We start from the raw sequence: 24,708 nt of genomic DNA, 5'->3' as shown, positions 1-24,708 counted from the left end.
ATCTCCGGTACCTCCTTTACCTGGAGATTCATACTGAGTGCCACTCATCTCAGGAGGTCCTGATGGGCCCTCAGGTCAATTGGAGGAGGGCCCGTGGAGGATGTCCCTACCACCGCCTCATCAGGAGAGGAGGAAGAGGAGAGGTCAGGGACAAGTGGGTCCTGTGTGGACTCTTGCTCGACCTCCAGCTCCAATGGGATCTGGGAGTCTGGTGGCTGAACAGGCGCTTCCTCCGTACTGGTAGGAGGGGGGCGGCTGATAGTCCCCTTCGGCACCCGATGCTCCGCTGGAGCAGAGCGAGATGGGACTGGAGGTACACCTTGGGCCTGGTGATACGCCCAAGGTGTCCAGAATGACCACTGATGGGGGCCTTGATCTTGGGCCTGGGTCTCCTGGAAGATTCTGGTGGGCACATTGGAGTCACGGTCCTGTGCATAGGAACTGTCTGCATGAGAGGACACCGATGTGTGTCGGGATGGCCAAGGGGAGGCTGAAAACACCTGGGAAAAGTCTCCCTCTATGATTGATCTCGCTCTGTGCGGCACCGGGGATTGGTACCGGGAGCCATACCGGTACTGGGAACGAGATCAGGACCTACGACCGGAGCGGTGCAGGGAGATCGACCAGGATCTCGAAGCTCGGCGTCTGGAGTGGCTGTGAGAGTCACAGTGCCTGGAGCACTGCCAGGAGCTGGATGAGTGCCAAGAGTACCAGGCCAGCGAACGGGATGCTGATCGGTGCCGCGAGTGCAACCGGTACAGAGAAGGGCATCAGTGCCTGGACTGCGATCGACATCGGGACCGGGATCGGCAATGGGACCGAGAACGCCGGCGGGATCGCGATCGTGAGCGGTGCCGCTCTCCGATGCCGACAGAGGGTGGTCTCATCAAGGCCGGCTTGCCTACAGATTGTATGACCCGTACCGGCGGTGCCGGAGGTTGAGGCAGGGCAGACTCTGTCATCACGATCAGCTCCCTCACTGTGGAAAATGTCTCCAGTGTGGAGGGAATAGTGAGCTCAACCACGGCTCTCGCTGGGGAGCTTTCAAGTACCAGACTCGACGGCCCTTGTGGGATCGGAATCGATGGTGCCAACGTTGTTGGTGCTACGGCAGGTGTAGGTGCCGGGCAGTCCGATCTAGCCGGGTGCTCTGGCTGCGGTGCAGGTGGCACGGAAGCAGTGGGAGTCTTATGTCTCTTCACCCGCGGGGAAAGAGAATGGTGCCGAGCAGACACTGGTGCCGGCGATGGTCGGTGCCAAGAGGCCTTAGCAGTACTGGTGTCATCCGGGGCCGAAGAAGCGCTTCTGCCAGTGGATTGTCCAGCGCTTGGTGCCGAGGGCGAAGGAGTAAGAGCTGCCTCCATCAGGAGCTGTTTGAGACGAAAGTCCCGCTCCTTTTTCATCCTCAGCTTGAAGGCCTTGCAGATTCGGCACTTATCGGCAAGGTGGGATTCCCCGAGGCACTTAAGGCAGGAGTCATGGGGATCTCCTGTTGGCATCGGCTTGTGACAGGCCGAGCACGGTTTGAAACCCGGTGAACCGGGCATGGGCCCCGGCACCGGGTGCGGGGAAGGGGCTAATCCCCGAACCCCTCTTAACTATATACACTAACAATGTTATAAAAATGAATAAGAATTAACTGCAACTATAGAAATTTCAACTATATAGACAAGAATAACGAGAGAACTACGAGTAGCTAGGGAAGTGGAGATCAGCTAAGCCGTGCTCCACTGTTCCAACGATCGACACGGGCGGTAAGAAGGAACTGAAGGGCTGTTGGGTAGGCAGGGGTATATATCCGGTGCCATGGCGGCGGCACTCTAGGGGCAACCCAGCCAACCCACCGAGTGTTGCTAGGATAAAAATCTTCTGACGAAGATGCATGCGGCACACGCACACCTAATTGGAATAGACATGAGCAAGCACTCGAAGAAGAACTTCCTTTCTCTCATATAACAGCATAGTTTCCTCTGGTAAAGAGTGTACTTCAGGGAAAAATACTAATTAGGTGATGGTGATTGTAAGAGTAATTATTTTATGAATAAGATAGGATTAAAAACAATTAAGATATCAAGTACCCATGTGTATAACAGGACAACTGGCTAGTAAGAGCTCTAGTTCAGAGAGACCACTCCGTTCTCAGGAAAGCATGCAACTTTTTTCAGTTCTTGGGACTAAGATAAGTTGTTTGTTTTTTTTAAATAGTCTGTTTTTGCTCCAGCACAAAAGGTGGAATTCACAGGGGCTCTTTTCCAAGCCTGTGAAAAATTAACAACTAGATGACAGGTTTCAAGCAAATCAGAAGGTGATACTTTCTGTAAGATTTAAACCTCATGCAAGCACAAGTGTAGTTGTGACACCATTTGCCAAATGTCAGTTGGGACCTTTACAGGGATGGCTAAGAAAAATGACAACTGATCAGCACAGAAATATAATAATTTCATCTCCAGATAAGATTCCTTAAAACAAGATGGACAAATATGAAGAATGTCTGACAGTCATTCCTCCACTCCTCTGATAACTTTCTTTACATTAAAAATTGAAGTTCTCATTTAATTAAATTTGAAAACAAATACAATTATTACAGTAGTCTGTTATTTATTTTGACACTGAAGTCAATATACATCATACACTAAGCCACAGCTCACTTTGAGGGGAACAGATATGCTCATGAGACAGAGAACCAACGAAGGAGGAAAGAAAGCGCACAACAGTCCAGCCAACAACTGTGTCTCCTCCAAGATAACACCTGCCACTTTCGTGGGAAAATCTGCAGGGTACAAATTGGGCTCCTCAGCCACTTAAAACCCCCCCTTGGCAGACATCATCTTTGCATCGAGGGATAGCCGAAGAAAGTCAATTTATCTTATGCTGTCTCCACATTCCCCAGCTTTCAGTGTGCTGCAGATTTTGTACTTGGCAACACAATTAATAGAAGTTATCAGAGAAAATATGGATGTTTTGGCAAGTGGGTAGAGGGAACTGGGGCTTTTAGCATCTGAAGAAATATGTGAGACTGTTTGGAATTATGAGATCAAATTCACACTGTGCCACAGTGACAGACACATTTGTGATTTCTAGATTGGTTATGGTAAAAAACGGTTACCCACTTTTTAGTAACTGTTGTTCTTCGAGATGTGTTGTTCATGTCCATTCTAAGCGGGTGGGTGCGTGCCGCGTGCACGCCAGCCGGAAGATTTTCCCCTAGCAGCATCCGTAGAGTTGAGCTCGGTGCCCCCTAGAGTGGTGCCTCCATGGCGCCCTATATAGGGGCCCGCCGACCCTCCACCCCCTCAGTTCCTTCTTACCAGCAGTCCAACAGAGGGGCAGGAGGGTAGGTATTGGAATGGACATGAACAACACATCTCGAAGAACAACAATTACTAAAAGGTGGGTAACCGTTTTTCTTCTTCGAGTGATTGTTCATGTCCATTCCAAGCAGGTGACTCACAAGCCTGAGCCTAGGCGGTGGAGTTGGAGTTCACTGCTGATTGAAGCACTGCACGGCCGAAGGCTACATCATCTCTGGCCTAGTGCGTGATGGCATAGTGCAACGTAAACATGTGGATGGAAGACCACGTGGCGGCTCTACATATTTCCTGAGTCGGGATCTGGGCCAGGAACGCCACGGAGGAGGCCTGCGCCCTTGTAGAGTGGGCCGTGATCGGAGGAGTAGGGACCTTAGCCCGACGGTAACATCCCCGGATGCAGGCCATGATCCATGAGGAGATCCGCTGAGAGGAGACTGGGAGTCTCCTCATCCTATCTGCCACAGCAACAAAGAGCTGGGTTGATTTCCTAAACGGTTTGGTCCGTTCAATATAGAAAGCTAGGGCCCTGCAGACATCCAGGGAATGCAGTCTACGCTCCGTACCTGAAGAGTGTAATTTAGAATAGAACACCGGGAGAAAAATATCCTGATCCATGTGGAATTGGGAGACTACCTTCGGAAGGAACGCTGGGTGTGGCCTGAGTTGGACCTTGTCTTTATGGAAGACAATGTATGGAGGCTCGGATGTCAGCACTCTGAGTTCCGAGACAACTCCTGGCCGAGGTGATAGCGACTAGGAATGTGACATTGTATGAGAGGAACAGCAGAAAGCACGAAGCCAGGGGCTCGAAGGGAGGCCCTGTGAGGGCAGAAAGGACCCAATTGAGGTTCCAGGCCGGGGCTGGTTGTCGAGTATGTGGAAACAGCCTGTCCAGGCCCTTGAGGAAGCGACCAACCAGTGGGTTCGCGAAAACTGAAGTACTCTGCTCTTCTGGATGGAACGCCGAGATGGCCACTAAATGAACCCGAACTGAAGAGAGGGAAAGCCCTAGCCATCTCAGATGAAGCAAGTAATCCAGGATAAGAGGGATCAGGGCCAGCAATGGTGCCTGTCCCTGCTGTTTGGCCCAGACGGAGAAGCATTTCCACTTAGCCAGGTAAGTGGCCCTCGTAGACGGTTTTCTGCTACCAAGCAGGACTTGCCGGACCTGTTGAGAGCATTGCATCTCCACAGGGTTCATCCATGGAGCATCCAGGCTGTGAGGTGGAGCAATTCCAGATTCGGCTGGCGGAGGAGTACCTGATCCTATGTGATCAGGTCCAGGAGCAGGGCAGTGTGAGGGGCGTTCGAGTGGACATTTGCAGGAGCGATGTGTACCAGTGTGGGCGCGGCCATGCCGGCACTATCAGGATCATGTGGGGGCGATCCCTGCGGATCTTGAAAATCACCCTGTGAACCATGGGAATCGGGGGAAAGGTGTAAAGCAGACCGTCTTCCCAGGAGAGGAGGAAGGCGTCCGACAGAGACCCCAGACTGCGGCCCATGAGGGAGCAGAAACGTTGACACTTCCTGTTCCCTCTTGAGGCAGACAGGTCTATTTGAGGATAACCCCACAGGTGGAAAATTGAGTGCACTACATCCCGGCGAAGGGACCAGTCGTGACCATGGAATGAGTGGCTGAGGGCATCCGCCAGGCCGTTCTGCACCCCCGGGAGGTAGAATGCTGACAGGTTAATTGTGTTCCATATGCAAAAGTCCCATAGCATGAAGGATTCCCGGCAAAGGGGAGAGGAGCGAGCACCCCCGTTTGTTGATATAAAACATTGCTGATGTGTTGTCCGTGAGGACTGAAACACATCTGCCTGCCAGGTGGGGTTTGAAGGTTAGGCATGCCAGACACACCACTCACAGCCCCCTGATACTGATGTACAAGGCAAGCTCTTCCGGGAGGGGAAGGATAGCTCAGTGGTTTGAGCATTGGCCTGCTAAACCCAGGGTTGTGAGTTCAATCCTTGACGGGGCCACTTAGGGATCTGGAGCAAAAATCAGTATTTGGTCCTGCTAGTGAAGGCAGGGGGCTGGACTCAATGACCTTTCAAGGTCCCTTCCAGTTGTAGGAGATAGGTATAGCTCCAATTATTATTTTTTTTAATTTCTGGTGACCACAGGCCTTATGTCCTGAGGTTCCCCAGATGCGCCTCCCCCACCCCCAATCCAATGCATCCATTACCAAGGAAAGGGAGGGCTGGGGGCTGGCAAAGGGAACTCCCACACACACTTCTTGCAGGTCAAACCACCACTGAAGGGAGTCCAGTTCCATACAGGGGAGTGTCACCACCAAGTCTAGGGTGTACCTGGTCAGGCAGTATACAGTCACCAAGACTGAAGAGGATGCAACCTGAGCCTGGGGTGGCTCACCACCTAGGTACACACTCCATGTGGCCCAGCAACTTGAGGCAGTTTCTTGCTGTGGTGGTCAGGGCGCACTGGAGACCAAGAATGATTTTGGACATGGACCAGAACCTGGAATCCGGTAGGTACACTCTGGCATGGGTTGAGTCCAGAACTGCCCCTATAAACTCTATCCTCTGAGTGGGAGACAGGGGGGACTTGGCCTCATTCAGCAGGAGGCCGAGCTCAAGGAAAGTTTGTCTGATGAGGAGCACCTGAGCCTCCTCCTGTGCCCTGGTACGGCTCTTTATGAGCCAATTGTACAGGTAGGGGAATATCTGAATCCCCTGCTTGCGCAGGAAGGCTGCCACAACTCCCATGAACTTTGTGAAAACCCTCGGGGCTGCTGACAGGCCGAAAGGCAGCACTGCGAACTGAAGATGGGCGTCGGCTACGACGAACCTGAGGCAACGCCTGTGTTGGGAGATTACGGCAATATGGAAATACGCGTCCTTCAAGTCGAGGGCGGCATACCAGTCCCCTAGATCCATAGAGGGAATGATAGAGGACACGGAGACCATGCGGAACTTGAGCTTCTTTATGAACTTGTTCAGACGCCGCAAGTCTGAGGCCCCCTTTCGCTTTCGGTATTACGAAATAATGGGAGTAGAAACCCCTGCCTCTGAATTCCTGAGGAACTTCCTCCACTGCCCCTGCTGCAAGGAGGGACTGCACTTTCTGAGTTAGAAGTTGCTCTTGAGAGGGGTCCCTGAAGAGGGACGGGGAGGGGGGCTGGCAGGGCGGGAGGGAGGAGAACAGGATAGAATATCCCTTCTCTATCGTGCGAAGCACCCAACTGTCTGATGTGATTCAGGACCAGGCACGATAGATGGGGGACAGACATGACCCAAAGGTAGGGATGGGAGGATCCAGAGTTTTGACTATGCACGGGACAGTAGCTGAGTGGCGATCAGCGTCGGAACATTCCCTCAACTGTGACTGGTACCGAGTCGGGGGCAGCTGTGGAGATTCCAGAGACTCAATTTCTGGGGGGAGGGATAAGTCAGAGGCTTGAGCATTGGCCTGCTAAACCTAAAGTTGTGAGCTCAATCCTTGAGGGGGGCCATTTAGGGATCTGGGACAAAAATCTGTCTGGGGATTGGTCCTGCTTCAAGCAGGGGGTTGGACTAGATGACCTCCTGAGGTCCCTTCCAACCCTGGTATTCTATGATTCTTATGGTAAAGTACCAGGACTACAAGCAGGGTAGAACTGGTGGCTTCAATTGGTTTGTTTAGACACCATGTGTGGAATTTCTTCTATTTGTGGAGGTATGACAAGCATGTAGCTGGTAAGTTTTTAACTTCCTCAGAGCAGATCATCTCCTCGACTTGGAACCACTGGGGAGCCAGGCTCTCAGGTGGAGTGTCTCCATAGATTCACAGACTTAAGGTCAGAAGGGACCATTATGGTCATCTAGTCTGACCTCCTGCACAATGCAGGCCACAGAATCTCATCCACCGACTCCTGGAACAAGCCCCTAACCTATGTCTGAGTTACTGAAGTACTCAAATCGTGGTTTAAAGACCTCAAGGTGCAGAGAATCCTCCAGCAAGTGACTCATGTCCCATGCTGCAGAGGAAGGCAAAAACCTCCAGGGGCTCTGCCAATCTTCCCTGGAGGAAAATTCCTTTCTGACCCCAAATATGGATATCTGAGCATGTGGGCAAGACTCACCAGCCAGCATCCAGGAAAGAATTCTCTGTAGTAACTCAGATCTCACCCCCATCTAACATCCCATCACAGACCATTGGGCATATTTACCTGCTAATAATCAAAGATCAATTAATTGCCAAAATTAGGCTATCCCATCATACTATCCCCTCCATAAACTTATCAGCTTAATCTTGAAGCCATATGGTTTGGCCCCACCTTACTTGCCCTGGGAAGGTCTGTTCCATAGAACTCACTTCCTCTAATGGCTAGAAAACTTCGTCTAATTTCAAGTCTAAACTTACCTAGTGTACCAGTTTATATCCATTGGTTCTTGTGTCCACATTGGTACTAAAGCTAAATAACTCCCCCCTCTGATATTTACCCTCTGATATTTTATAAAGAGCATCATATCTGCCCCACCTTCTTTTGGTTAGGGCTAAACAAGCCAAGCTCTTCAATCTCCTTCATAGACAGGTTTCCATCCTTCGAGTCATCCTAGTATGTGTTCTTGTACCTGTTCCAGTTTGATTCACCTTCTAAACGTGTGACAAAGCTCCTCCTCTCACTGGTGGGTCCTGCGCTTTGGCAGATTTGCTCACCTTCGTGACTCCCCCACAGGTCTGGATCAACTCCTCCTGTGTCGATCAGGAGTTGGGGAGTTTGAGGGACACCTCGCCCACCCTCTATCCGAGGTTCCCACCAGGCCCTTTTGTATGCAGATTTCTATAGTACCCTTGTTAACAGCTGTATGACGCTACACTCCGGGCTACTTCCCCAATGGCCTCCTCCGCAACCCTTTTCCTCACCACGGATCTTCCTTCTTAGTGTCTGATAACGCATTGTGCTCCTTAGTCTCCAGCAAGCACACCCTCTCATTATATACTTCCTTGTGTTCCTCTTGTCTCCCAGCTCCACAGCACTTCCTCTCCTCTGCTCCTCCATCTGACTGGAGAAGCCCTTTTAAAACCAGTGTGCGCCTGATTACCCCTTGATGGCTACAGGTGTTCTAATCCTAGCTGTCTGCCTTAACTGGTTCTGCAGGTTCTGATATCTATGCAGACCCTGCTCTGGTCACTTGAGAACAGAAAACTACTCACAGTGACCAGTGATATTGCCCTCTACAGACTCCTGCACCCCACTGGCCTGGGTCGTCACATATCCCTCCTCTCCCGCTCAACACCAAAGGGGTTTGGGAGCTTGGGATGCCAGACGTGCAACATTGACAAAGCCATCAGCACTGCGTGACGGCTCCTGCTCTGTGTTGCACACAGGAACTGAAAGGTTGAGGGGATAAGAAGCCACCTGTCACCCTTGTGTGTTTTCTCCTTGTCAGCTGCATCCATTGCCGAGGGGCGATGGTCGAGTCACGAGGAACACATCTGCGCTCTACCGCGAGCAAGCTCAGTGAGAATATGTGAGCATCGAACGGTAGCTCCACTGCCCATTTGTACGGAGGCATCTCCATCCACCGATCGTGATAGAATATGTTGTTATCACACTGGAAGGTTCCCACTGGATTACACCATTGGGTGTTCCTCCTCCCCGACCATCTGTATGTATGAAGCCTCTCAACCTACTTCCGATTGCATCTGTCTGCAGGATAATCCTGGTGAAATCAGAGGCTCTATCAGTTACGGGTTATGCGAGGGGCAGTCCTTCGTCTGCTGATGCTTCCTTCTGGCTGCGATCCAGACCACTCTCACCCAGATCAGGTCCACGGGCTTTTACGTAAGCTCGTCACGGGGGCTTGCCCTGTGTGGCCAAAGTGGGGTTGAATAATCTCGATTTGCAATCACCAGTACTATCACCTAAACTGCCACTTAGTGAGGCTTTTGTCTCCTTCGTGCCATCGTCAGGCATTTTTGGATGGCCTCCAACTTGTTCACTTGGGGGTTTACCAGACCTTTCCCACAATGCACGCCAGATATTGGCCTCCGTAAACCCACGGCGCTACTTGGCAGGTTTGTGTCAGGCCAAGCTCGCCTGAGTTTCAAGACTGCCTCCACCTTCTCTAGGGATTTGACAGCTGGGGGTTGTTAGTGGAATAGACCATATCGATCCAAGTAGGCAGCAGCATATACGTTATGTGGGTCATAATAGCTGTGTCCATGAAGGCGCTCTGAAAGTAGCTGTGGGCCGCCATGTAGTCCAAAGGGAGGACAGTATCACTTAAAAGCCCTCTCGTGTGAGAACGCAGTCTTTTCTTGCGTCTTCTGCAAGGGGAATCTGCCACATACCCTATTCAAGTCTAGCGGTAGTCAAGAGTACGGGTCATACAACCAGCGGTCCATTAGCTCATCTTGCGAGGTGATGGGTATGCGGTCAACTGGGATACTTCATTTAGTGCTTCGAGTCGTGCAAAACCTGTGTGGTGCCATTCAGGTTTGGGCACCAGCAGACTGGCTGGACCCATGACTGTTGAGATTTTCGATGATCCCCACTCCAGCATTTTTACTTCTGCTTTTATTCCTCCCTTTTGGCGCTGGCCACTCGATAGGCCTCATGTTATTCTGCGCCTAGGGTTCGTGACAAGCTGGGTGATATGCTTGGTTGTCGACCTGGTTTTGTCGAGAACACATCTTGGATTCCGGACGATCATCTCGACACCTCTATTCTTCGGTCTGGGTGTTAAAACTGGGAGGACACTCTCACCGTTGTAAGTGTTCCTGGGGTATTTCTTTTGATTTAGGCAGCTCTGTGCATGCCAGGGTTTCGAAGTGTGATGTGATAAATCTTTTCTTGTTTTCGAGCTCCTGGCTCGCCCACCTTGTAGGTTACTTCCCCCACTGGATTCAACACCCATAGGGGCCCCTGCCATTGGGCCAGAAGCTTGTTTTCTGTCGTGGATACCAAACACCATCGCCCGATCCCCTGGTTTGGAACTGTCGGACTTTAGCCTGGCGATCTGTAATAGGTTTCTCTGGGCTCCTGGGCCTTTTCGCAAATGTTCAATACAATAGGGGTGATGGGCTATCCGGTCTCGCATCTGTTCCATTGTTCTACGGATTATATTATCATCTCCTCATTGGTTCTCTTCTCCAATCTCTTTGGATGTCTGTTGCACGGGGTGACGCCGATATAATAACTCGAAGGGGAAACACCCATTGGCTTGAGGCCTGAGGACCTCCTCGATAGCATAACATAAGGTAGGCAGTGGTGTCCGCATCCTTCCCACCCATTACCACCTTCCGTTCATAGCCTCAAGGGGTTTCGGTTAACCTTTCTAACAACCACAGCAGCGGATGTAGACTGAGTTCTCAGGGTATGTATATGGAGCAGCATACAGAGGTCCTTCATTAGCTTTGACATAAATGGGGTTCCTTGGTCTGTTAATATCTCCTTTGGTAGCCCCACTCGGGCAAAGATCCCCACCAGCTCTTTAGTTATTGTTTTAGAGGCTGTGTTCCGCAGGGCGACGGCTTCTGGGTAGCGAGTTGCATAGTCCAAAACAACAAGTGTATATTGGTGGCCTCGAGCCGTCTTCTCCAGGGCTCCCACTAAGTACATGGCTATTCGCTCAAAAGGAACCTCTATGATGGGAAGGGGTACTAAAGGTGCCCTCAGGTGGGGACGGGGACTGTGCAGCTGACACTCCGGGAAGGACGCACAGTACCTCCGCACTTCTTTATGTACTCCGGCCCAGAAGAACCGTCGCAGGACTCCTGCCAGGGTCTTCTCTACCCCCAAGTGCCCCCCAAAAAGTTGACTATGAGCAAGACTTAATACAGCGTTCTGGTGTTTTTGAGGTACTAGGATCTACTGTACCTTCTGCCCCTGTGCTGGTGCAACGCGGTATAAGAGATTCTTCTTCATTATGAAGTAGGGTCCTGGTTCCTGGGTTCTCCCTTCCACGGGGACCCCATCTATTTCAGTCACCTCTTTCCTAATGTTGTCGTACCTTGAGTCTTCGGCCTGGTCCCGTCCAAAATTTCCTGTCCCGGGGCTAATCTGCCCAAGATCTAGGGGCCCAGTCTCTGTTGCCTCTACTGGTTCAGAACCCTCTGGCCATGGATTCTTCATCACCTGAAGTTTTAAAACTAGGACAGGATTGTGTGTCTTATAGCACAGGCCAGAGAATTTCACCAAGTGATTCCTGCATATCTTTGAGAAAATCTGCTCCAGGTTCAACCAGAAGTTATGAGCTGGATGCAGGAATCACTTGATGAAACTCTCTGGTCTGTGCTATGCAGATGATCAGACTAGATGTACAGAAAGGTTCAAACCATACCTGGTTTTCCCAACTGAAAGGAAAAACTGAAGCTGAAATCAAATCTGCACACAGCAGAAACAAAGAAATATTCAGTTTCCTGCTAAGTATGTATGAAATTACACTCTGAGGAAACAACAATACAATCTGAAATAGAAAACGTAAAATTATGTAAAAACACCAAAAGGAAGTGCTGTATTGTTGTGATTCAGAGCTTACCTCTTCCCAGCATGTTAGCTCTCTGTCCTGTAGGCCAATCGTCCACATATCATTTAACCTAGATTATAGGAAAACAATATCAAATTTAAGTTTCTTTAGGTTGGTTATTTTTAGTTTGTGAAGTTGTAATGAACAAAGACATCAGTCAGCAGTGACAACAATCTAAACCTCAGAAGCATTCCCCGTTCTCAAACGCAGCAGGAATTCCTTAGCCTAGAGGCTGTTTTAACCAGTGCCACAAAAGCTACTAATAGACTCAAGATTTTAGCACTTTCCAGGATCATCACATGTAAACCCAGAACAGTATTACAGCACCGGTCTTGTTGCTTTTGTGCTACAATGAACTTCGTAACAGTTTTGCTCAGAGGATTTTGGCTGCTAACCCTGTGAGATTTTGGCTGAAATCCTCCTTTTTACTGTTCTGCTCCCTCCTTCCTTTCCATCCCCCACTGGCAACTCCAGACCCTGACCACAGGGATTAGTGATGTGGCAGAACCCTACCTCAAGGACATTTTAGATAAAGAACCCATTACCCCATCATTCTATTAGCGTGCCCAAATCTGACTATGCTGCTCTCTATACCAGTAAGCCCCAGCCTCTCAGGAATGCTCCCTTCCCTGATGTTTGTCTGCCTAGGGACTCAAGTTCCTCACACATTAAGATGTTAGAGAGCCCTCATTCCTGGTTCTTCTGCCCAGTCAATCTTCTTGCAGCCATCCTGAAGACTCCTGGTAATAGGTCTCCTACCTAAGAATTGAGTAACTCCTCAAAATGATCTGTTGTTCTCACCACCTCACCCGGAAAAAAGGCTCCCATTAGAGTTAAGAAACCTCCAGAGACATCTCCTCCTTTACCTGACTCATCTCTCAGGGACTCTGACTCAGTACCTCACTCCAGGTTTTCAAATAAGTTATATAAAGTGTGACAAAGTTCCTCCTCTACCTTGGTGGGTCCTGCGCTTATTGGCAGATTTGCTCACCTCAGTGATCTCCCCCACAGTCTGGATCAACTCCTCCTGTGTCTGATCAGGAGTTGGGAAGTTTGGGGGGAACCCGCGCCCACCCTCTACTCCGGGTTCCAACCCAGGGCCCTATGGATTTGCAGATGTCTATAGTGCCTCTTGTAACAGCTGTGTGACAGCTACACCTCCCTGGGCTACTTCCCCAAGGCAGCTCTCGAGACTCCTCCTTCCCTATCGTTCATGTCTGCTCAGGGACTAGATCCTCACATTACTCGTGCAACCTCATTCTGCCTTCTCTCTGCCCAGTCAATCTTCTGCCAGCCATCGCTGAAGACTCCTGTAATGTTCCTACTAGATATGAGAACTCCTAACATGATCTGTTGTTATCACCATCACCGGCAAAAAAGTGCCCCATTTCAGGTTAAAACCTCCGAGACATCTCTCTCCTTACCTGACTATCCTTCGGAGCGACTCTCGACCAGTACTCACTCCAGGTTTTCAACTAAGTTATTAAGGCTTGACAAACTCTCTCTACCTTGGTGGGTCCTGCGCTCATTGGCATTTGCTCACCTCAGTGACTTCCCCACAGTCGGATCAACTCCTCCTGTGTCTGATCAGCATTCTTGGGAGTATTAGGGAACCCGCCACCCTCTCACTCCAGGTCCACCCAGGCCCTTGGATATGCAATGTCTATAGGCCCTTGCTAACAGCGTGTGACAGCTACACCTCCTTGGCTACTTCCCCAGGCCTCCTCCGACCTCTTATCCTCACACTGAACTTCTCCTAGTGGTCTGATAACGCTTTGCTCTTAGTCCTCCAGCAGCCACCCCCATCTTAACTCCTTGTGTCCTTCTCCCCAGCTCCTCACACCACACCTCCTCTCCTCTGGCTCTTCCCATCTGACGGAGAGAGCTCCTTAAACCCAGTGCCCTGATTACCTGCTATTGATGCTACAGTGCTCTAACTCCCTGCTCCCTAATTGTTCTAGCAAGTTCCTGACTACTCTAGTGCGCACCCCTGCTCTGGTCATCTAGAAACAGAAACTACTCACCCAGTGACCAGTATATTTGCCTCTCACCGACTCCTGCACCCACTGCCTGTCTGTCACACATCCTCCCTCCTGCTCACACCAAGGGGTTGGCAGCTTGGGATGCCAACAGTTCACCACCATCGCACAATCCATCCGTGCACTTCGTGACTCTGTGTGCAGTGCAGGTCGGATAGAACACCTGTCACCCTGTGTTTCTTCTCCTTTTCCGCTGCATCCATTGCAGGAGCATGGTCGGTCACGAGACCTCTGCGCGAGCAAGGAGTAGCACACGCTCCATGGCCCATTTGTCAAAGCACTCCCTCATCCACCACTACATATGTTTGTTCCCTCGGAGGAGTTTCCTACTGAGATACACCTTGGTGTTCCTCCTCCCCCACCTCGAAACTGGCTCCTCACCCGTACTTCATGCACTGTCTCCGAAATTCTTGGTGAAATCAGAAGCTATTCGTACAGTTTGCGAGCAGTCTTCGTCTGTGATGCTCCTCCTCTGCGTACAATACCACCTTACACCATCAGCACGGCTTCACAGTCGTCAGGGGCTTGCCTTTTGCAAAGTGGGGATAAACTCTCGTAATACCACACTACACCTAGAATTCCCGACTTTTGCGACATCCGCCATATTGGTGGCCTCCAACTTGTTCACTTGGTTTACCAGACCTTTTCCCACAAGGCAGACAGAATATCTGCCTCCGTAAACCCTCACGCTCACTGCAGTTTGTCTGTAAGGCCAAGCTCGCCTGAAGGTATCAAGACTGCCTCCACTTCCAGGTTTCCAGTCTGGGGTATGTAACCACTTCGTCCAAGTAGGCCCAGCATAACTGTTATGTGGCATAATAGCTGGTCCCTGAGGCGCTCGAAAGTAGCTGGGGCCCATGTAGTCCAAAAGGAGGACAGTATCATTGAAAAGACCTCTTGTGTAGAGAACCTTCCGTTTTTCTCTTCGTCTTCCTGCCAAGGGAATCTGCCACATCCCTATGTCAAGTCTGGTAGTCAAGCCGGCCTACCCAGACGGTCCATAGCTCATCTATGCTGAGCATGGGTACGCATCAGAACTGGGATACTTCATATCTAGTCCGGATCGTCTGCAAACCACTTGCTCCTCAGGTTTGGGCCCAGCCACTGGGCTCGCAGCCACTGACTGTGCCAGATCTTCGATTCCCCAACTCCAGCATTTTACTTCTGCTTTTATTTCTCCCTTTGGCCGCTGGCATCGATAGCCCTCATTGTTATTCTGGCCTAGGTTCGTGACAATCGGTGATATGCTTGGTTTCGACCTGGTTTTGTCGAAACACATCTTGTTCCGGAAAATCATCTCAGAACCTCATTCTTCGCGTCGTTTAACTGAGGCACTCACCTGTTGAAGTGTTTCCTGGGTCAGTCTTTCTTTGCACTCATTTGTGAGCGCACGACCGGCTCGGCAGTCTGATTGTTCACAATTTTCTTGTCGTTCCTTTCGGCGCCCTGTGATGCCGCACCTTGTAGCTCACTTCCCCAGATCCACACAGCCCTAGCCCTGCCATTGGGCCAGAAGCTCTTTTTCTGTCGGGATACCGAACCACTCGCCGATCCCCTGGTTGGAACTGTCGGACTTTAGCCCTGGCGATTGTAATAGGTTCTCTGGGCTCCTGGGCCTTTTCCAATGTTCCATACAATAGGTGCATGGGCTATCCGATCTCGCATCTGTATTACCTTTCTATTATATTTTCCCTCATTGGTTCTCTCCTAATCTCTTCTTGGCGGAATTCTCTAGTATGCACCGGGTGACTCCGATATAATAACTCGAAGGGGGAAAACCCATTGAGGCCTAGGTACCCCCCCATAGCATAACATAAGGTAGGGCAGTAGGGTGTCCCAGTCCTTCCTGTCCCGACTTACCACCTTCCTTATCATAGCCTTGAGGGTTTCGATTAACCTTTCTACCAACCATCAGTGTGCAGATGTTAACTAGTTCTCAGGGTATGTATGGAGCATGTACAGAGTTCTTCATTGGCTTGACATAATGGGGTTCCTTGGTCTGTTAATATCTCCTTGTACCCCACTCGGCAAAGATCCCCCACCAACTCCTTAGTTATTGTTTAGAGGCTGTGTTCCGCAGAGGCACAACTTCTGTACGCTAGCATATCCACAAAACACAGTATATTGGGCCCCGAGCCATCTTCTCCAGGGTCCCACTAGCTCCAGGGCTATTCGCTCAAGGCCCCTCTATGATGGGAAGGTACTAAAGGTGCCTCAGGTGGGGACGGGACTGTCCGCCACACCGGGCAGGATCGCACATACTTCGCATCCTCATTACTCCGGCCAGAAAACCGTCGTAGGACTCCTGCCAGCTTCTTCTTACCCAAGTGTCCCCAAATAGATTGACTATGAGCAAGACTTAATACAGCGTTCTGGTGTTTTGAGGTACTAAGATCTGCTGTACCTTCATGCCCCTGTACTATGCACTACGGTATAAGATTCTTCTCATTATGAAGAGTGTCCTGGTTCTGGTTCTCCCTTCCACGGGACCCATCTATTTCATCACCCTTCCTAATGTTGTCGTACCTTGTCTTCGGCCTGTCCCGTCAAATTTCCGTCCCGCTAATCTGCCCAAGACTTTTCTAGGGCCCAGTCTCATTGCCCTTACGGTCAAATCGTTCAGGGGTCAGACTCAGGAGCTTCATCCCTCCTGGGCTGCCTCCTTTCACGCTGTCGGCCGCTTCGCCTACCTACGACGACGCGCACCCTCTTGTTGCCCAGCTATCTCGGTTCCAAGGCTAGATGCCCTCTTCTCCCTTTCCGACCTCTTCTACCCTGCTCCCGCGAAATACATCGGACTATTCAGCAGACACTGGGGGCTTGACAGCTTACTTGGACTGCCTTCAGTAACTCGATTCCCCTCTTCTCCATCCTCCTATTGGACCAATAATCTCCAAAGCTGGGAATCCCTCCCTATGCGCACGGTCGTATGGGAGTTTTAGGACTACCACTCGCTGCTCCTCTATGTTCCTTCAATTCTCAATTTACTGTGCTGTGCGTAGATAACCACACCCTGTCCCACCACGCTGTTATCCCGTCCTCAGCCCCAGGCCAAGCACTCACACTTCACAAGCTTCCGAGACAAGCGCTGATAGCACTCTCCAACCACCCACCCTATTGTCTCCTACCCCATTACCTTACTCGTCGGCTAACATATGTGGTTGAGACCCCAAAGTATTAGGTGAATTAGGGCATGGGTCTGCCAGTTCCAGGTACTACACTGCATAGCTCCTCACATTGACATTGTGCAGCTATATTTCCCACTCCCGCAAGCAAAATCTGTAGGCCTTAGCATCCCGATCTCTTGTTGGCAGCAAAATCCCCAACTCTTTTCTCTCAGTGCTCTGACTCTTCGTGGCTTCTGGTCCCTCAGACACCCACCCTCTCTTTCCACTGGCTTCCTGTGCCCCGCACTTGAGCTCTACGCTTAATGCTGTCGTTTAACCCAGGCGTCCTCTTCCTAACCATGTCAGGTCCTCCTCGCGTCCTTCGCTTTTACCGTGCAACCATCCTCACTCATAGCTGAGATTCTTTCTGGCTACCCAGTCGAATGTCTGGTCAGTCCCCTCCATTATCGTCGAAATGACCAGACCTCTATATCTCTTCTGCACTCCGAATTCTTTCGCACACCACCTTCGTGCACGATGGATGAGGTCCCAATTGACCGCGCGACGTCTTTATTTCCTGGCACTCCATCGTCGAACCACTGGCCCGCACTCGCAGTCTTACCCAATTGCCAGCTCTCTCTTTCAGCCTGGGTAGTCTCGCTGCAGGCTCTTCAGGCAGATCACTAGTAAGCTTCTGGCTCTCTCCACACAGGAATGAGGCAAGGATGCCAGACCACTGATTCGAGCAGCCTCCCGTAGGGCTTCTCTCGACACAGGCCAGAAGGTACTGCCTCTACATCTATCCTCCCGCCTTTTCCTGCAGCCCAATGCTTGCCCGAATGAACTGGTCCAATCATGCCATTGTTCAGCTCTCGCTAAGCCTCTTTACTGGTTTACCAGTCTCGCGCAACATAGCTCGGTCTTGAAAGCCTCGGCCATCCAGCAGGCATTAGTCTCTTGCTGCATCCCGCACTGCTTCTGTGGAGCGTGCCTGGACACGGTAGCCTCCTGCGGCCGCGTACGCTTGATACTGCCGCACTAATGTCTTCCATGTGTGCAATGAAAAACAACTAACCTCTACCTTTTCCTTCTTTTTATTTTAAATCACCCCTTCTTCTGCTGCCTGTTCACACCAAGATCCCACTCCTGACCACCAGTCTCGTGACAAAGTTCTCCTCTACCTTGGTGGGTTCTGCGCTTATTGTCAGATTTGCTTCACTCAGTGATCTCCCCACAGTCTGGATCACTCCTCCTGTTCTGATCAGGAGCTGGATTGGGGGGAACCCAGGCCCGCCCTCTACTCCGATTCCAACCAGGCCTATGATTTGCATGTCTATAGCTCTCCTTGTACAGCTGTGTGACAGCTACAACTCTGGGCTACTTCCCAAGCTCCTCGAGGCCTTCTTTATCCTCACCACAGACCTTCCTCCTGTGTCTGATAACGCTTGTGCTCCTAGTCCTCCAGCAGCACCCCTCTCAGTCTCACTCGCGTCTCTTGCTCCAGCTCCTCACACACACCTTCTCTGCTCTGTCCTTCACCTCTTCACTGAAGCAGCTCCTTTAACACCCCAGGTGCCCTGACTTAGCCGCCTTGATGGCCAGGGTTCTTAATCAGCCTTCTCCCTACACTTGGCTTCTAAGCAAAGTCCTTGACTACTCTAGTGCAGACCTCTCTCGCCTCACTAGAAAAAACTACATCACCCTGTCCTGGTTATTTGCCCTTACCAGCTCATTGCACCCCATCTTCTTCCGGGGTCTGTCACAAAATAATAAATAAGTTCATCAGGTAAGGTAAATAAGGCTAATTCAGATGGAAAACCCAGTTCTGACTCTTCCCGCTCACAACTTCTCACTAGAAAATCAGCAACAACAGCGTCGCTTACCTTCTCATATCCTCCAATCCTAAAACATTCGCTGCTGCAATCGCCCCTTAGTGCAAACGTAAAACACTCTATGTTCTTATTCTGAGCTGTACCAAACTCATTAAGGAAAAAGCACAACTTGATGGTCCCTAAGGTCATGTCCTAACTGCAGCTAAACAATTTGTGACTGCTTCCGTGTACATCTGACTCAGCGCTCCCAGGACTGTAAAATGGAGACCATTCAGGCTGTCGCTGCCAGCCTTTCCCCTTGGGGGACTCGGCAGCTTGGCCGAAGCCCAAGTCAGCTAACATAGCCAAGCCATAGGTTTAAACATGCTACGCTCTCTGACTGCCAGACAGTCCACTTATCGATCAAGCAGCCTCGCTGGGTGTGAGAAGCCAGGAGCTCTGAACATCTACACTGATTGTTAACACCTACGTTAAGAATTTCAACCTTGAGCTTCAAGCCTTAGGATTCTGGAGGTCACACTCACCAGCCATGCAACTCCAAGATGAAACACACATATCCAGACTTACAAATCACAGAATCATTACGAAGATTGCCATTTGCCCTCCAAAACTGTGGGTGCTCTAGCGCCTTGAACCTGTCACTTGGAAAACTTAAAACTCACCTGGCCACTGATGGACCATTGTACTCACAGTGCTTCCCTTCAAGGAGATGAGCAAGCTATAAACTGGTAAAGACTCTATAGATGCAGGCCCTCTGGGAACACAGATGATAGGTTCATGTAGTTTGCACGGGAAAGTCTTTAGTGACAGGTTGTTGCAATCGAGCTACATCGCATGGACAGGCGCGACACTTAGTCACCAAACGACAGGTCATAAAGGAGTACTCTCTCACAGTTATTGGCGGGGCCCTGCTAACCTGCCTTGCTTTGGCTAGACCTTGTACCAGATAAGAGATTTGCCAAAAGACAATTGTACATGTACACTGTGTAGTGGGTGTAGAAAGGGTGGTGTTCTGGCAGACGGAAATCCCGTCGGAAAGGCCTTACAGCACCCTATGGACTGCCACATCAACTGGGCTGGTGAAGGCATGAGTGTGAAGCATTTACCCACCAATGGACTAGACAGCAGTAGTCAGTGCATAAGTGCACACGCAGCCAGAAAGCACCCACGACAGCTGAGAGCTGGGATCAACCTGGCCAACAGAATCAGATCGTGACTCCAGTGATGGAGGCCATCGGCCATCGGCAAGAAATCAGCGACCCTGCGGTATCGACAGCACTCTGCGGGGGGCGAGAGGCTCATCCTGCGAAGGGGGTCAGAGCGTGAGTAAGCTCTCTGCATGCCTCGACTGATGATGAATAACCACGTGGAAATGGAGGGAGAGGTCACAGTATGGAGGGAAGAAGCGAAGAGGAGCACAGAATATCCAAGGTGGAAAGGACCTTCAGCGACGCCCCCCAGCGTAAGACCAACGCCACGGCGCAAAGCAGGCCAAGCCCCAACTAAGCAGCCCACGCCAGCATGCCCGCGTGCCCTCGTCGTGGGGAGAAGATACAGCCCGGCGGGATGATTGGTGTGGATGTCCGCCGGGAGCCAGGAGTGGCTGAGATAAACCTCCTGAGTCCCCACGCGTATCATGTGATGGTGTCTATAATTCACTCCCTTACACCAATCCCATACGTGAACCCCTCTCCACCTTGCACAAGTGGTTAGCAGCATCAAATACATGCATGGCAATAACCCTACACCGTCCCCAAGCTCGGAAACCCCCTGTCCCAAAGCAATGAGCCCACCCGACCCCCCCACCAGATATGTAAAGGTTACTTTTTGAGCCCTCTGCCATTGGGCCAGCACCTCCAAAAAGTGAGAGTAAAGCATCCGACTGTGCTGGCCAGGTCATCCAGTCTAGCCTTGCTAGTGCGGTGCACTGTGCTGGCTAGGTGTAGAATTGCAGACTCTCGCTGCATAAGTCACCCAGGGAATGACGCACCCTATTGGCCTGTCAACAGCAAGGATGTGGCATGCCAAAGGGTCTGTAAATCTCCGACGGATTGCAGTTCTGCCAAAAACAAACATGCGTACACCCCCTAAGAGTGAAAAATTGTTCTTTGGCAGAACTCTAAAGGGATGACGGTTCATGAAGCCAAAGCAAAGGAGGTAGCTGCGGGCCCCCCAGAGAATAACGTGACGAGGTCAGTAATCCATTATAGGAGAACGTCGTGGGTGGAATGAGTTGTCGAGCCTGTCCAAATGTAGACCCCGATGGCGCAAAAAAAACCTGCATGCAGACTGCCCAGTGCAACCAGTGACATAAAGGGTGATCTCATTGGTCCACAGGGCCTTGCATGAACTATATGTAAGTTTATAGGGCCATGGCGCCTGAGCGAGAGCAAACTGGATACTATGAGTCCATCAGTGCCCAGGGCATTTACGGTTTTCCCACAGCTGCCACAGGTCAAAGGCTAGAGCAGCCACATGGAGTCGCATAGGGATGCTCTTGAGTTCGGATGTGTAAGGTCTGGGGGAGATGTCACTGTGAGTCGCATGGCTTGTGGGACCCCCAGAATGCCTAGGCTTGAGTCAGGTTTGAAAATTCGTACGTGTGGCGACTCATCAGTCGTAGATGTGCAAGCCCTGATGCTCAAACCCAGGTCATTGCGACTGAACCCAAATCCCTGACTTACAGTGCAGTGTAGACGTAGCAGTGAACCCATGCTGCATGTTTGCGACGTGCAAGGGCTTGGCCCAACTCCAGTCCCCCCAAGAGGAAAGGCGCCGCCCGAGCCCCGGAATGCTACACCACAATTGGGTTACAGTCCTCGAGCTGAGCACTGACACAAGCCAGCCACAAATGGTAAACTGCAGTTAGACATTACCTAGGGACCCATACAAAACGGTACTGTGCGCTTTCTAAGATTTGGTTACAGCTGCAGAAAGACAAGATGCGTTGCCACAAGCCATTCAGCAGCCATTCGCGTCAGTGAAGAATGGATGGCCAAAGTAAGCACCCGGTGTGTCTGTGTCGTAGTGAGAGCTTGAGCGGAAGAGTCAGAACCCGTTTCGCCCATGCTGAAGCGCTCAAGCCCTTGAGTTACCTTGACTGAGAAATCTGATTGTGAACTTTGGGGACAGACCCCGCCACGTGGGGTGCAGGGTGGGTAGAGGAAATATGACGGTCACAGGTGAGTGTTTTCTGGGTCCTCGATGACAGAGCAGGTGCTGCCACTCAGAGTAGTCCGGACAACCTTGCTAGAACCAAAGGCCAGACAGGTCATGTAGACACCTGAAGCCAATGAAGCCGGCTAAGCAGGCGCACCTGGGTTTGAAAGGAGCTCTCTCCAGTCAGAGGGAAGGACCAGAGCAGAGAGTGTGTGGAGACTGGCACAAGAGACAAGGAGCTGAGCGAGAGGGTGCTGCGGTGGGACGAAGAGCACAAGCGTTATCAGACACAGGAGGAAGGTCGGGTGAGGAAAAGAAGGCCTCGAGGAGGCCCCCTGGGAAGTAGCCCAGGGTGAGCTGTCACACAGTTGACAAGCGACGCATAGACAACTGCAACACATAGGCCCGGGGAATCCGGAGGAGAGGGCGGCCGGGCCCCCCAAACCTCCCCAGCTTCCGACGAACAGGAGGTGTGATCCAGACTGTGGGAGATCACTGAGGTGAGCAAATCTGACAATAAGCGCAGACCCACCAAGGAGAGAGGAACTGTGTCACAACTGTGCTCAGGAGTGGATGCTGTGGTGTGCATGAGCGCGAGCAGAGAAGGAGGTATGTAAAAAAAAAAAGAAAGGAGAGGGTATTTTTGCATTCACACAGGGAACGATTGAGGCGGAGCAGTATACAAGCTGATCGCGGCCAGCAGGAGCTGACCGTGGTCCAGCAGCGCGCCCGAGCAGCCTCAGCAAGCAGGGCACGCGCACAAAGAGAATCGCCTGCGGAGACCAGCGGCGCAAGACCAGCTGAGGCGAAAGTGGGGAAACAGGAAAGCCCTGACAAGCTTGAACCCAGGGCCAGATTGACACAGTGCATCGGGCAGCATGGGCTTGCGAGAAAAGACGCGGGTGAGAGAACTTGGAGGAGGCAACCTTCGGCCGGGAAGAAGCCGACGGGAGCCTGGGCCGCGAGTCAGTGGCGCGCGGCCGCATTGCCGGGTGGAGAGCCAGAAGCGTACCTAGATCGCCGAAGAGCGGCAGGCAGACTACCCCAGCGAAAGCAGAAAGAAGCCGCAAGCGGGAACGACTGCCCATAGTCGGCCAAGTGTCACGAGGGACGGACCAGGAAATTAAAAAGCCGCCGGTCCCAATGGGAGGACTCACCATCTCGCACGAAAGGTGCGAAACAAGGCCCGGAGTCCAGAAGAGAGACGAGAGGCGGTGCATCGACCGAACAGGAGGGACGACCACCAACCGTCGCCCCCACCGGGAAGCCAGAAACCGCCACCGAGGAGGAGAGGTGATGCACTGGGAGAAAGGCGAAGGACAGCGAGGGAGCGACGACCAGGGAGAAGAGGCACCGGGGTTTAAACGACACATGAAGCCCGAGAGGCTTGCCAAGTGACGGCCACCAGGAGACTCCAGGGAAAAGAGAGGGCTGAAGCTTCACCAAACCAAGAGAGAACGAGAGAGAGAGGATGGATGGTAGACGGCCAAACCAAGAACCGGGAATTGCGAATGCCCATTACAGAGTGAGGCCGCGGGGAGGGACATTAGCTGCACAATTCCCTGAGAGTGAGTAGCCGATGCTAGTGTAACCGGGAAGGCAGACCTGGCCTAATGCACCAGAGCCACCGTGTGGCGCTCTATCAACTCGGCAGCAGGTACACTCGTACCATAAGAGGTAAATGGAGAGACCACAGCACGGGACGGAAGGCATCACGCTTGGGCTCGGGAAGCTGGAAGTTAGCAGCGGCTGGGCGGAAGCGGTACGGGAAACAGCGTCCTGGACAGGGGACGACCCACCACCAGTAAAATGAGAGAAAGAAACACACGACGACCATGGCAGCAGGAGTCCTAAACTCCCATCCGGGCGCAGAGGAACTGTCCCACGCGTGGGAGAGATGCAGGTAGGAGATGGGAAAGAAGAGGGATGCCGGAAGGGACGGAGTCATCCACAGTAGACGGCATCAACCCCAGCTTCTGGAAAAGAGCCCCAAGAGTGCCGCCACAGGGGTGAGAAAGTGCGAAAGGGAAAGAGGGCAACTAAGGCGGGAACCCGGAATACTGGCCAAGCCAGCAGTCCGTGCGGAGTAGCGAACCCCAGCAGCGAAAACGGAGGCCACCCAGCGGGGAAGCTCCTTGAGGTCACCCCACCAACGCTGCTGAACCATAGAGGCAACAACCTGGGCCCGAATGCTGTGGGCAAGTTAGCCCCGACAGGATGTGGACGGACCAGGCCGAAGAGCAAGTGACGACACATGAGAAAGGAGATGAAATAGAGGGCTCCGGGCAAGGGAAACCCTTTAGGAACCAGGACCGCGCCTAAGAAGACAGAAGCTTTGACCGAGCAGGCAGTACAGGGGCAGAGGGACAGGAGAGCTTAGGTACCGCAAAAACACACCAAACCCGGGATGAGGCTTGCTGCAGATGCATGGAGGGGGGAGCACGGGAGAGAAACCCTGGCAGGACCGAAGACGGGCGGCCCTAGACAGGAAAAAGGTGCGAAGGACGGGCAGCCGCCCGGGGCAGGGGCACGTCACAGCCCCGCCCACCGGCACGTGAGACCCCTCTCACAGAGAGCCCTGGGGACGAATAGCCAATGGACGAGCTGGACCCCCGGAGAAGCGCTGGACCAAGATTAGACTTGGGTCTGACTAGGCCCGCTGGACCCAGAGGTCCCGGCTGCGAGACACCAGCCCGAAAACAATAATTAAGAGGCGGGAGTCGGGCCGAGGGCGACCAAAGGAGACGCTAACAGACCAAAGAACCCATTAGGCCACAGCG

At 51.8% G+C, this 24,708-nt stretch overlaps 1 protein-coding gene across 1 annotated transcript in view; it reads right to left on the bottom strand.

Annotated features, from left to right (window-relative positions):
* The window catches only part of LZTR1 (leucine zipper like post translational regulator 1), a 258,107-nt gene that overhangs the window by 148,222 nt on the left and 85,177 nt on the right, over window positions 1–24,708 (bottom strand). The window contains exon 6 of the mRNA XM_032795074.2: window positions 11,804–11,861. Within this exon, the coding sequence (XP_032650965.1) occupies window positions 11,804–11,861 (58 nt within the window). The remainder of the gene's footprint in view (window positions 1–11,803; window positions 11,862–24,708) is intronic.

This window comes from Chelonoidis abingdonii, chromosome 4 (assembly GCF_003597395.2).
Source record: "Chelonoidis abingdonii isolate Lonesome George chromosome 4, CheloAbing_2.0, whole genome shotgun sequence".
Classification (NCBI taxonomy): Eukaryota; Metazoa; Chordata; order Testudines; family Testudinidae; genus Chelonoidis; species Chelonoidis abingdonii.
The sequence above is the reverse complement of the archived record's forward strand: the minus strand, read 5'-3'. Positions and strand labels throughout refer to the sequence as shown.